Genomic DNA, 13,978 nt, shown 5'->3' with positions numbered 1-13,978 from the left:
GCACCGCCTGGTGCCGGGCGAGCGCCGAGCTCTGGCTGAAGCTGCGGCCGCAGTGCGGGCACGGGTAGGGCCGCTCGCCGGTGTGCGTGCGCTGGTGCGTGACCAGGTAGGAGCGGCGCCCGAAGCCCGCCCCGCAGAAGGCGCAGCGGTAGGGCCGCTCGCCCGTGTGGATGCGCCGGTGCGTGACCAGGTGCGACTTGTAGACGAAGCGCTTGCCGCAGTCCGGGCACGGGAAGGGCTTCTCGCCCGTGTGCGTGCGCTGGTGGATGGCCAGGTGCGAGCGGTACACGAAGCCCTTGCCGCACTCGTCGCAGCCGAAGGGCTTGACGGCCGCGTGGTAGCGCTGGTGCTTGGCCAGCCGGGACCGGTGCGGGAACACTTTGCCGCACACGTCGCACGTGGTCTCAGGCCGCCCTGCCGGAGCGGCCACGGTGGCAGGGAACGCCCAGGGTGCCAGCAGGTTCACGCCAGGCTCCCGGCCCGGAAGGAAGGGTTTCACCTCGGGACCCTCAGCCAGGAACCCGAGGCCCCCGGGGTCGGGACCCCACCCCTCTGAAGTCTGCGCCGAATCCGAGTCATCAGGGCCCCAGGTCCCAGGCACATCCCCCACGCCGTAGGCCGCTGACCAGAGCCCCGGGGGCTCGTTCTCCTCCTCAGCCACCTCCGCCAGGAAGTCCTCGTCATCCTCCTCCTCGTGATCCTCTATGTCGTCAGTCCAGAACCAGGCCCCTGAAGGTGACAAAAGAAGGCCAGAAGAAAGAGGTGAGAGACAGCTCCTTGTAGGCTCCACCCCCTGAGAAATCGCAGCTGGGGCGGGACCCCAAGCTTCCCTCGCACTGAGCCTCCATCCCCGGTCTGGGTCAGGGCACCTCCATTTCAGTAAAGCCACCGTCTCCCCCATGGGTGTCCTCTTAGGGAGGTCGAGATTCCTTCAATTCTTGGGCTGTTCTCAAACGGCATCAACTGATTAATGCCACCTGCTGAGGAACAGGGATGCTCGACAAAGTTGCCTGCAGGTTCCTGTGAGAACATGACAGGGGTTCTGTGCTCAGAAAACAGATTCCCGAGCTGTTTTCCCCAAAGGCCCTTGCGTTCTAGAGAATTCCACCCCCACCCCTGCTTGGGCCAAGGCAAGCAAGAACGCGGTGCCAGCCCAGACCCGGGCCCCTGCAGCTGAGGACCTGCCCTCCTAAGCTTTGCCCGGCGTCCCTTCCCGCTCTAAGTTCTTCACCAGCCTCAGGCTGGCCAGGAGCCACGGGGCTCCCTCCCACACTCAAGACCAGAACCAGAAAAGCTACTTTTAGTGGAGGAGACCTAGAGGGGCCACTGGGCCCAGCTCTCTGCACTCATCCTAAGAGCCACTGGCAACTGTTCAGGTATAGCCCATGCTCCCCTCCCCAAAGCTGGGCTTTTTCTTTTTTTTATGTTTATTATTGAAGCAGAAATAGAGAATGAGTTGGGGGAGGGGCAGAGAGGGAGACACAGAATTCCAAGCAGGCTCCAGGGTCTGAGCCGTCAGCACAGAGCCCCTCGTGGGGCTCAAACCCACAAACCATGAGATCATGACCTGAGCCAAAGTCGGACACTTAACTGACTAAACCACCCAGGTGCCCAAAGCTGGACTTTTTCTGAGTGGCTGTGCATTTGGAAAACAGTCCCCAGTTGGCTAAGACTGAGTAACAGCAAATACTTTATCACAGAAGGCCAAGGACACCCCCCCACAAGGTCCTGCAGTTCTGTACCTCCTCCACCAAACTGCACCCTGACCTCTCCCTTCAGTGCAGAGCACAAATATGGACTCAGGCCTGTAGGGTTTTCTGGTTTATATAATGGAGTCCTGATACACCTGCCATTATGATACATTCAGGAGGGAACTAACATCTATGGAGGAGGCACTAAGTCACAAGGAACACAAGGGAGAAGCCTGACCCACGGTGGCTCCAGGTGTTCCAAAGTACCTGTGTGCCTACTTTCTCATGTACACTTTTCCCCAAGTGTGTCCACAGTGGCTGCACACCATGATGTATGTACCCTAGTTCAGAATCCCAGCATCTGGAAGGGTCAGGCTCTGAGGGTGCAAATCGCTTCTACCCCACCTGGGTCCGCCACCAAAACGGTGGCCAGTGCCAGCCATCACCTGGCTGGGTAAGTCCCATTGCTGAGTCCTGCCCCCTAGGGAAGGTCAGGGCCCCAGAGGGCTGCCTGCCCCAGCTCAGCCCTTGTCCCGTATTTTTCTGACGGCTCAGACCCTGGAGCCTGCTTGGAATTCTGTGTCTCCCTCTACATGTAGAGTGAGATGGTCACGTGGGCAGACCCAGTCCAGCACAGAGTGAAATAAAGCCAGACACAGGCATGATTTCAGCTGTGAAAAAAAGCCCGCATCATGTAAAGGAATGCAGAGATGGATTATTTTACTTGTTCATAATTGCAATCCTTTAAGTTTTCTAGTTAGTAATATACTGTTGTAGTAAAAATAGGCTTTAAAGAAAGAGACCAAAGTTGCCTGAACTAAAGCTAGGTTTGCCTCCAGGTGCCACCGCGGGCCACATGGGGGCGCTGTGGAGCTGCCAGCGGCCCGGACAGCACTGACCAGGGCTCGCTCCTCCCTGCCAGGCTGCCCAGCCCTTAAGAGATCCAGATTGGATTGTTTGGAGGAGGGTCAGGCAGGTGAGAGGAAAGATCAGTTGGAATTCAAAAGGAATTTTACCTCAAGACTTTGGTGAGGGCCTTGAGTAGTTTGAACGAGAGACTCCCTAAGGCAGAGGGAGTTCAAGCTGGGGAATAAGTGCAATATCTTAGTGGGGTGAGTGTGCACCCCAGGACCTAGCCCTGGGGGTAGTGCTTGTTGGAGCCAAATCACTGAGGCCAGACAAGGGCTCATCAACAGGCGACCTCAGCCGCTCAGAACTGGAAGAGGTGGGCCAGGTCCTAGTGACTCACTCACCACACCTCTTCCTTGGGGTCCAGGAGCAGCAGCAGGTTTCTGCCATGCACCCCAGGGGAGGTGAGCCCTGCCCTGCCCCCACCTCAAGCATCTCCAAACAAGGCGCTACAGAGAGTGATTGTAGGAAGGACTCAAGGGACCCAGTGACCAGCCCTGGAGCTGGCACCACAACTCATCCGAGAACCAGAAGACACTCAGCACACAGCCAGGTCGTGGAGACACAGGTCCCTGGGTGGTCAGAGCTGGCTGCACCCCAAGGCAGGACCTCTGGAAGGCCCGGGGCCACCAGAGGGAGCCAGAGGAAGAGCAGCCTGCCCCGAGGTCTGGCTCTGTTCCCTTGTCCTCCTGTCACCAACGTGGGCCAGGGCGCTGGGGTGGGGGTGTCCCATGTAAGGGTCACTCTGGGCTGTGATGGAGACAGGGTTCCCAGGGGGTTTGTTGGGATCCACTGAGCACTTACCGCATCTACTTTGAGGTGAGAGCCAGGGCAGAGAGGGTGCTCTGACAAAGGGGGTGACGGGACATTTTGCAACAGTGGCCTGTGGGGTCAAACATGGCTGTTTCTTCCAGAACCCACAGAGGGAGGGTAGAGGGGAGGACCCTGAGTGGGAGCTGGTGTTTCACCTCCTGGAGACATTTGCTCCTAAGGGGTGTGACCCTGGGTGATTAGCTAGGCTGGAGCCAGCCCTCGGAGGCCCAATGACAACCCCAGGGGCTGACCTCAGCAGAGCACCCAAGGAACTTCCAGTGAGTGCCCTACTCAGGCACTAATTGGAGGGCCTCGGGGAAGGTGAGGACCCCTGGGCCACACATCTGGTGCACCAGCACCCGTGAGCTGCTCAGCGTGACTGACACACAACGCCCAGAGAACGGTGCCACCATTTTCTAGGATTCCGGCCCCCAAGCAGCCTCTGCCCCTCTCCAGGGACCCAAAGGCCTTCCCCGGCCCCATGGTGAGTCAGCCCTGGGTCTGCTCTGACTAAACACCTCTCTGCTGCGGCCCTTGAGTAAAGTCAACACCTGCTCCTGACTCTCCCTCCAGACCCAGAGTCTCAAGGTGGGCTTGGGGAGAGCCCCTCGCCTGGGGACAGTTACCAAAGGACAAGGACTGATGTGCCCAAAGCTGCGGTGGCTCCCTCCTCCAGGGCTGCTGGTCAGCTGCCCTTCCTTCCCACCGAGCAGGAATTCAGTAATCAGGGCTATGCACAAGTGTGGGGGAGGCGGCAGCTCCCACAGCGCCAGGTTCTGTGCTGGGATCTGCCCCCATCGCTGGCCTCAGTCTCCTCATTTGTTCCGTGAGCTATAATACCAAGGACCAGTCATCAGCAGGAGCTTGGGCGGGGCCCATCTTACTTGGAATATCTCCTGGCTCCTTCCCCTTCTTCCCACACTGAGCCCCAGGGTCTAAGGCAAGACAGGACCCAAGTGCCTTCTCCCTGGCTCAGACCAAAAAGGATTTAGTGACATCCCAGGTCCCGTTGGGGGTGTGATAAAGGGAAGGCCCACACTGAGGATGGGCACCCCCGTACCTCAGTTCTCCAGAGGACAGATAGGCGCTCACGGGCTGTGTGAGGTAGACACCACCTGCGGGCTGGCGCCGGGCCTGCGCCTCCACTTCACAGCTGCTCTGTGATCCTCCTCTCCAGAAACTGAGCTGCCTGCGCTCACCGACGTGGGAGTTGCCCACCTTGGTGTTGTACCTCTTACTGCTTTTAAATGTTATCTCTATCCTTTCCTGTGTCATCTTTAGGCATGTTTAACGCTGCACGCTGTCCTAGTCTTTCACTTTCACGTGAGGGGCAGGAGCAGCAGCCCAGGAGGGGGACCAGCAGCCAGCCCCGCAAGGTGCCAGGCCCACCAGGTACCATGGAGACAGCACAGGGGTGGACAGTACACAGTGCCAGCCCTCACAGAGTCTGCCGGAGGCAGCAGGCAGGAAACGAGGAAGCAAACATCCAGCCAGGACCATTTCAGATGGCACTGTTTGCTGTAAATGCATGAAACATCCTGGAGGAATTCGGGAGGGGGTGCTCCTGACGTCTATGTGGTCAGAGAACACACAATTAAGCAGGGACCTAAGAGCTGAGCCAGCCATACAAAGGGCCCTCTGGGCAGGGGAAACAGTAGGTACAAAGGCCCTGAGGCAGGCGAGAGCCTGAAGAGAAAGGCTGCCTGTGGAGCTGGGCCTGAAGAGCTCCGGGTATGTGAGGTGGCTCTGGCAGGGCGGCGGGCCTCAAGGCCACAGCAGAGAGCCCAGATGCTGTGCCAGGTGCACGGGGAAGTTTCTGGAGACTAAGGCAGATGGTGGCTCAGGAACACCTATGCCTGATGGCCTCATAGCAGCATGGGACGGGGTAGCACAAGGAAGGCAGAGAGACGAGGACCACTCGGGCAGGCAGCCAGGCCCCCTCAGGTGCCCAGGACACTGCAAGAGGGGTGGGACGTGAGGGGCCACTTCACACTGGGGGTGGGGGGGTTGTTCACTGTGAGATGCCCACCAGATAACTGGATGGAGATGTCTGGCAGACAAGGTCAGGACTGGAGAAAGAAGCTGAGGATGGGCAGCAGAGATAGAAATGGTACCGGACACTCGGGGCCCAGTCACCCAGGGGGGACAGAAGAGGACGCAGGATCATCCTGGTCTCATAAACAAGCAAGGGCAGGTGGAGAAGCAGCCAGGAAGGGAGCTGAGAGACCAGAAGCATGTGGGGTCCTGAGGCCAAGAGGGTCCGTATCTCAGAGAAGGGAAGCCAGCCCAGCAGGCCGAGGTGGCGGCGGCGGCCACAGGGCTGCGCTCACCTGCAGGTATGCTGTTCTCCAGCTGTGGTCCCTGCTGCAGTGCACAAGCCCGCAGGAAAGGGGGTTGCCGCCAGGGGCAGCGGGCTGCCAGGCGACCACAAGGGGCAATTGCAAAGGAGGGAGAGACGCTTTCTAAGCTGAGTGAGAAGAAAGGCGCAGGAAAGGAGGTGGGCTCAGAAGAGGCAAGGAGAGGGACGACCTGTGAGCTGGAGGTGGTGGCCACGGGGTGATGCCAGAGCAGGAGGCGTCAAGTCAGCACTGGACAGGTCAAGGAGCGCCGGAGTGCGAGAAGGTGGAGAATGTGCCAGACTTCTTGGCCCCATTTTTCAAGAAGCACAGGAGAGACACACACTTGTGTCCCACCAGACTACAATCTAGAAATCTGGAGATCCTGCTGGGCTCCAAACAGTCAGCATCGGTCCCGCCCAGATGCAGTGATCCTCTACTCTCAGTGGACTCAGGTGCTCAGGAAGGAGCACATGGAGAAAAGGGAAGGAGGCCGTCTAGCAAACAGCTGTAGCTGAGAAGGACCTTAGGGGGATTCAGCCCACCCAGGCTGACCCCAGCCCTGGCTACCGGATTCTGCCCCCCTAACCCTGGCACAGGGCCACGTCCAAGACTATGCCTGGTCCTGCCCCTAGCTCAGGCTCCCCAGACAGGCGGGGCAGGAGAGGGGAGCACTCCGGGCTCACCGGCCCTGGCACAACGACCGGCCACTGGGGATCACAGAGGGGCAGAGGCCCGGCTAGCCAGCCTCCTCAGGGAGCTGCCAAACCCACCCAGGCTGGAGCCCGCAGAAGGCTGCACCCCAGGACCCTCCAAGAAGCATGGACAACGGGGCCACATCCAGACAACATGATGAAAGGCTTGGGCTCCTTTACCTGCAGGTGGCTTTGCTGAGGCGTGCCGTTAAACGGGGCCTAGCCCCCACTAAGACCCCTCTGCGAAACACCACGCGTGTCCAAGCCTCGTCCTGGAAGCAGCTGCCATAGTCTCGCCAGCTCGCGCCCTCCCCAGTCCGCAGCCCAGGGATGGTTCCCAAACAGGGTCCTGGGCAGGGTCCCAGGGTGCACAGACGGCTGGGGCAGGCAGGCCACTGCAATACCATGGACAGTGGGCTGGGGCCAGAGCCCGCCATGGGCCCTTAATCACCACGTTAGAGGCCAGTGTCCTCATCCACAAGGGAGGCTGGTCTCTGCCCTGCTGGGTCACAGGCTTGCACAAAGATACAGAGTAAACGGGAAAATACCATGAAGAGTACACGCACAGGCATAGCATTGACTGCGTTTTTCTGTATTTTATTTGTAAACACATCTGTGAGCGACTCGGAATCTATTAGGCACGTGACTGGCAGAAGTCATCCAGCGCCCCTCACTAAGATGACCAGCCCAGAGCTGGACACGCCCATCGTGCGAGGGCCCCCAGGGAACCCTGAAACCCCGAGCCTCACTCCTGCCTCTTGAAGCACCCCCACAGAAGACGAACAGTCCTGTGTCCTCAGCCTGGAAGCTATAGATTCAGTTCAAATCTCTTTATTCTCCATGTGAGTAAAGTGAAGCTTAGAGGGTTAAAGAACAGAGTAGAGCCCCTCCTCAGGCCCCCGGAGAAATTCACTGCCCGGATCACTTCCCAGACACATCCCTCCAAGACCTCCTCTCAAGAAGGTGCACAGCAGCCCCCCAGACCCTTCATTCAGAGATGGCCAAGTGGGTGCAGAAGGTAAAGGGCCATCTCCAGTCTGGGAACCTGGCACAGTCAGGACTGCACCTCCTGTCCCTCTGAGCCAAAGACTTAACAACTGGCCCTCACTTACCAAAAAACCCCAAACACGGAAGAGAGATTCCAAGGCAGGAACAGGGATGTTGTGAAAGGCTCCTAAGAGGAAGCTCGAAGTTCCGCAAGGACTCCCCAGCCTTGGACGACCAAGGGCCACAATCAAGAGAAGCCAACCCACAAAGGCAGAGGCTGGCACCTGGCGGGCTCTCTGTCTCAGCGCGCCCCCTCCACACCACACCACCAGCACCAAGGCTGCAGCAGAGGGCTAAGGTGAAGGCCAGAGTCCGGCAAAGCTCTGAGGAGCCACGGAGGCAGAAAACACAGGAGAATCCATCTCATACTCACCTGTGTAGACGCCAGTGACAATGTCTCCTTCCTCGGGACGGGGGCTATCTGGGACCCAGGGCTCCTCCCCTTGTTCCAGCCGGAAGATCAGATCCGGCTTGGGGATCGGGTATCCTAGCCAGGAGAAGGACAGCCAGCAGCTGTGGGGCCGCTCTGGGCAGGCCTGCCCTTGCACCACACAGCGCTGTCCCAACATCCCAGCCACTCCTTGCTCTCTCTCCCCTTCTCCATCCTTCCCAGAACCAGCCCTCCCACCTCCCGGCCTCCACTCTGGGAAAGCCCACCTTCACTTCTCTAGAGCTCTGCCTTGACACCCCCCAGTTCTCCTGCAGAGCCTCCCCAAAACCTTCCCCAGCGGCATGCCCACCCCTCTCCTCTATGACCCGACTCCTTGCCCCTGGAAGCCTCTGGGAGTATACAGAACAGAGACCACAGCTGGACCGGAGGCTCCCAGAACGCCGCCACCTGGCTCACGGCACCCCTGGGCCACAGCCGAGACCCCAGAACACAGCCCCACCCAGAAGCCAGAGCGGTCCACAGGACACCCTTCTCCTAGACCCTGGGGTTTCAGAAGCCACCGTCTCCAACAGCTGAGCTGCTGGCAGCCATCACATAAGAATGCCTCTTGGGGACAGAAGGCCCCCCACTTACCCAAGGACACCAGTATCCCATAGTTCTCCTGCATGACATCCTTGTAAAGGTCCCGCTCGTCTGTGTCCAGCCTCTCCCACTCCTCCAGCGAGAAGTACACAGCCACATCTTCAAAGGTCACCAGCCCCTGGAAAACAAAGAGCCCTGGCCACTGCCCTGAGCTGCCCTAGGAGCCATGCAGAAGAGCCCCGAGAAAGAAAGCAACAGAAAATTACTTTGGGGAGACCTGTCCATGGACCTGCAACACAGAGCTTGTGGGGACACGGCGCGATGGCCCATTACCGACAGGCCTGCAAAGGCCAGACAGCACTGAGGGCTTCAGAGCCTGGCAGCACCCCTGGAAGGCAAGGACCCCAGTTTGATTTGGAGACGAACCCAGGCTCAGAGAGGGCGAACACTCAGCTTGTATGGGGCGGAGCCGAGACTCGCACTGAGCTCAGGAGACAACAAAGCTCAAGTCCACGGCCATGCTAATAGGCTGTGTCCTCTCCTCCCACGTCACTGAGCAGCCTAAGCCAACAGTCACATCAGCAACGCGAGGGCCCATGCATGGGTGGCATCGACTAATGTGATGGGGCTCGGCAGGAAACAGAAACCTGGCCAGGTGAGCAGCACCCCAGGCGAGGGGCCATAGGTCCTCAGAAATACCCCAACGGCCGGGGGGCGTCTCAGGCCCAGGTAAGTGGAACCGTATCCCATGAACTTGGGGCTAGAGACCGCCTGCTGCTTCCTGCTGCCCTGTCCCTGCTCACAGGCTGAGCTCGGGCCCGGCGACCACAGCGCCCCCGCCTTGCCAACAGGGCTCTCCAGGATGGCAGGTGCCAAGCTACCCCCTCCGGAAACCCTGCCTGGTTAACTGAGCTCCCAACGAGAAAGCAGCTCACCTGAGACCCAGCTGTCAGAGAATCGTCATTATTGTCCTCCTCCTCCTCCTCCTCGTCCTCCTCTTCCTCCTCGTTGTCCTCCTCCTCTTTCAGGTCCTCATCCCTAGGTGTGGCTCGAACCCGGGTGGCCTGCAAAGCTGAGGGGAGGATCTCTTAGGGGCCCGCCCTCACTGACAGGCCTCACGGCCACCCTTGCCCACACATCAAGCAGGGTCAGGAGCCTCCCGGCTCCTCCGTTTCAATCCCTGGGTCCTAACGTGCCAGCCCCTCCCTGTGGGGCTGCAGAGCTCTCCCTACCTGTCCCCCCCAGCTCCCTCATCTCCCCCCCAAACGCCAGCGCCTTTTTCTTACCCTTTGCCTGAAGAACTGGGGACTTGGCATCACCACCGCAGCTAAGGCGATCCTGGGTCCCCAACGTGAGACTCTGCTCCTCTGCCACCACCTCTTCCACGTCCTCGTCCTCCTCCACCTCCTCCTGCTCCACATGCCCTGCCTGCCCCCCCTCCTCCACTTCCTCCTCCACCACCTCCTGGTCCTCCCCGTCCTCCACTACGATCTCCTCCTCCTCCTCTTCTATCTCCACCTCTTCCCCCTTTTCTTCCTCTTCTTCCTCCTGAGCAGGACCGCATTCCAGCCCATCCTCCACCTTCGCCAGCTGCGCAGCAGGTGAGTCCAGGGTCGTCCGAACGGCTGCCATCTTCTCTGGAGCAGAGCCTCGGGTCGCCCTGAAACACAGACAGGCAGTGGTGATGAGCCCCCCCCACCCCACCGCCCTCAGGGGGGCACGTTTTATCTCCTCCACTGGACGGTAACGGCCCCGGCGCTGAGGAAGGACCGAGGCTCTTCCAATGGTCTCACGTGGCACAACTGGGATGTTCTGTACCCAGAAAAACTAACTACAGAGCCCCTCTCTGTGACCCCATTATGCAGCCTCAGCTCTTCCTGGTCAGCAATTACGCGGAGGGTACGAACTGCTGTGTTTTCTTGGAATAAGTCAGGGATTCAGCCCAGGTCTTTATCCTCGGGGCCCACGGGAAGCAGAGAGTCCAGGCAACATGGCTGAGGGTGGCCCACACTTGGCTGCAAGGGGCGAGTATGGCCTGTGAGGAGCAGCCTGCCGACATCCAGGGGACCCACACTGTGTCAGCAGGGGTGTGGGAGAGGGCTGGGCAGGGGTGAAAGGTAAGACTGAGTGGCGGGCTCACTCGTCACTGTCCGGAAGGCCGGCAGGTCAGGCTCCTGCTTGCCAGAGGCACCACACAGGAGGTCCTGGGTACGCGCTACCCTGTGCGTCTCCCTGGCCCCTCACTCCGTGTGGGGCATTCGGAAAAGTGCAGCACATCATGGAAATTTGCTTCATCACTGGACCAGCAAAGACAATCAAAATACCCTGTGACATCCCTTCAAGTTTAAGGATCAGAGAATCCCAGGAGACAACTGTCAAAGGCCCAGTGGCTTCCAGGCTGCTACTCTTGCCAGCATCACAGCTGGCTCAGCCCAGGTGCTCAGGAGAGACAGAGCCAGCTGCTGGGCCCAGACCCGAGGACTGTGGACTTGGAGGATGGGAGGGGACAGGCTCAGGGGGCCCTGCCTCCCTGCCAGGTGTGCAGCCTCCCTGGAAACCCAAAGGTAGGACACAGTCACAATTTTGACAAGTCAGTTTCTGGGGCTCCTTTTTAAGTGAAAACTTAAGGAGGAACCCATCACACAACCTCAGCACCATCAGCATCTCAGACCTAAAGGGGGCTGCTTCCGAAGTGATCCGAGCCCCCTACAAACACAGTGACCCCAGCATCCTGGATGCGGGCAGGACCACCAGAAGGCTTCCACACGGTCAGGCCACGTGGGGCAGGGGAGCCCCGTCCAGCTCCTCGGGCGCCAGCAGTGGACAGCATCTGCCACAGAGCCCCTCCCACGGGACAGAGGCAGGGTCACCAGAACAGCTCAGAACACCGGTACCCGCGGGGAAAACTGCTCAGTGATTAGCTCTTATTCCCCAACTCATCGCTTTTCTATTAATATGGCAGCACACAGTTCTCTGCTCCGCCCCGAGCTGCTGCTGTGGATTCACATCCACGCTGCCAGAGCTAGGTGCCTTGGCGCACCTGTGCAAGCCTTCCAGCAACCAAGGCCCAGGTCTAGGGGCTGGGATGCGTGGGCACTCAGAGGCCACCTCTGTCCTGCCCCTCACGCCCCCCTCTAACCGACTAGACTGAGTATTCACAGACACTGAACCCAAGGCCACAAGTTGAAGAGCCAGGCCTCTATGGGCCATCCCAGCCTCCAGCCACTCCTGAAAGCCAATCTCCTGGGCCTCCATGGCTCTTCGGGCATGTGAAGGTAGCCAGGTGTACAAACACATGTGCCATGGGTAATGCCAGCCACCTGCAGGAACTCAGGGCACTGAGAGTGCTCCGCAAAGGTTTCCCAATCACCACCCACCCGAGGCCCAGAGGAGGGCTTTACTCACCCAGGCCTTGGGCTACAAATCCAGGCTGAACCCAGACATCACACAAAGCCCAGCAGAGCTGTCTCTTGCCTTGCCACCGTCCAGAGCAGACTCCCACAGGTCAGTCTGCCATATCTGAGGACCCACTCACAGAAGAAGAAAACCCCCAAGGCTTTCTTTGGCATAAAGTGGTGCCATGCTGGTCCCACCTCCGGACCTTTGTACATGTCATTCCCTTTCCCCAGAACTTGCTTTCCCTCTTCTTCGTTGATCCTCTGGAAGTAGCCTCCTGGGCCCCTTGTTTCACACAGATCTCTGAACTCTGCCCTCACAGCACCTCATTCTTATATATTTACAGAACTGCCTGCATAGTGCCTGTCTCCCCAAGCACATAGTCCGCTGCAGGAAGGCAAAGTTCCTTCTCATCTCTGAACCTCCCCCTACCCCCAACCTCACCCCCACCCCATGCCAGGCACAGAGTGAGCACTCAAACATTTATTAAGGAAATGACTCTAAACTCTGTAATCAACATGATAACATGAGATTTTAAGACCTCAGGGGGCACCTGGTTGGCTCAGTCAGTAGAGCCTGCAACTCTTGATCTCGGGGTTGTGAGTTCAAGCCCTCCATGAGGCACAGAGCTCACGAGAAACAAAAACAAAAAAAACCAAAACCCTCAGTATTCTGGCTCCACTGCCACATTCCAGAACATATGACCGCTCTTCAGGGTTCTTCAAAATGGAACCCACCCCAGAAGCACTACGGAGCCTCTGCCTTCAAAGAGGCTGTGACCTGAAGTCCCTTTTCCTTCAAAATGCACCTGCTGGTGACCAAAGAAGGGAGAGGTCAGCAGTCATTCTGTAGATGAAACCACAGCCTAGCACTGACAGACACCCCACAGACCCCAACACAGAATCCAGAACAGAATCATCTGGGAAACAGACTTCTGTCACTCAGACACAAGGTTCCTTCTGCCCCGCCAGGCATCTCGGTGCTGGGCACACTCCCCCAGATCCACACACTCTTCTCTCTTTCCTTCGCAGCCCTTGGCCCACTGAAACTCACTCTGCCAGCTTCCTGGCATCCAATCCAGGTCGGAAGCCACGGAGGATCAGTAAACGGCCTCATCAACATAAACCCCCAGGGCATCCCAGACCCTTACTTCTCCTGGGCCCTGCACCCTACGACATGGCACTGCAGACACTCAGAACTGAGAATAAGACACCCTCCATGAGAACAGAAAACAGCAGCAAAGTCTGGAAACTTAGAACTCTCCACAAAAGTCCCGAATCCAAGAAGCTTACATAGAGAAGAAGAAACATGTGGCTACATATTTACCTAGGCCTGTTCCTTCCCTCTAGGTGACCTGACTGACCACACTCCTGTTATCGAAGATCTTCCAGGTTCTTGCCTCCTTCAAGAAGCCTTCCTTCCTTGATTACCAGGATCCTCACCATGGGTCCATGGCTTGGCCTCACCTACTCTCCAGGATTTGCTCCTGGTGCAGGTGTATCCGTGGGGCTATGCCCCCAGGTCCCCCAGGCCAGCCCTTCACTATGCTGATCAGCTCCCCAGGCCTGCCAGCACTTGCTGAACCAAACCAAGTACCATGGTCTCCCGCACAGGTGCAGCTAGGGGCCTGATCCTTCTGCACACCTCCCCTTCTCCCTGCCCACTAGTCCTCTATAAAAGGCCGGCCCGTCTCCCACACCTGCGGCCACACGGTACAGCCTAGACCTTGTCCAACCCCAGGGATGAGTTCCCCTACCAGACGACCAGCAGCAGACGACGGCATAGCAGCCCACCAGAGCCTCCATTTGCAGTGAGGGAGGACCCAGACGAGACCCCCAAGGTCACTAAGCAAGCTCTTGGGGCGCCTGCCCGGGCCACTTATATCCCTCCAGGGGACTTATCGGGCTTGGGTCTCCCGCAGAGGCCCTGGCGGTGACAGCCCCTCCTGGATGGGTGTGTCCCCGGGGGCGGCCTCAGCCCAACCCCTGCCCCGCGGGCCTAGCGGCGGCGGGCACCTCCCGAGGAGTCCTCGCGTGTCCGCCCCGGCCCCGCCTGCTCAGCACCGCCCGCCTCTCCCCACTCCAAGGGTCGGAGCCCGCCCCCATCGCGCGGGGCGGG

General features: G+C 58.9%; 1 protein-coding gene across 1 annotated transcript in view; it reads right to left on the bottom strand.

The window, feature by feature from the left end:
- Nucleotides 1–13,978, bottom strand: part of ZNF853 (zinc finger protein 853) — a 73,619-nt gene that overhangs the window by 33,570 nt on the left and 26,071 nt on the right. The window contains exons 6-7 of the mRNA XM_029947089.1: nucleotides 8,248–8,261; nucleotides 8–238 (exon numbers count right to left, since the gene is read on the bottom strand). Of these exons, the coding sequence (XP_029802949.1) occupies nucleotides 8–238; nucleotides 8,248–8,261 (245 nt within the window). The remainder of the gene's footprint in view (nucleotides 1–7; nucleotides 239–8,247; nucleotides 8,262–13,978) is intronic.

Source organism: Suricata suricatta, chromosome 8 (genome assembly GCF_006229205.1).
Source record: "Suricata suricatta isolate VVHF042 chromosome 8, meerkat_22Aug2017_6uvM2_HiC, whole genome shotgun sequence".
Taxonomy (NCBI): domain Eukaryota; kingdom Metazoa; phylum Chordata; class Mammalia; order Carnivora; family Herpestidae; genus Suricata; species Suricata suricatta.
Note: the sequence above shows the minus strand (reverse complement) of the source record. Positions and strands in the feature narration are given on the sequence as shown.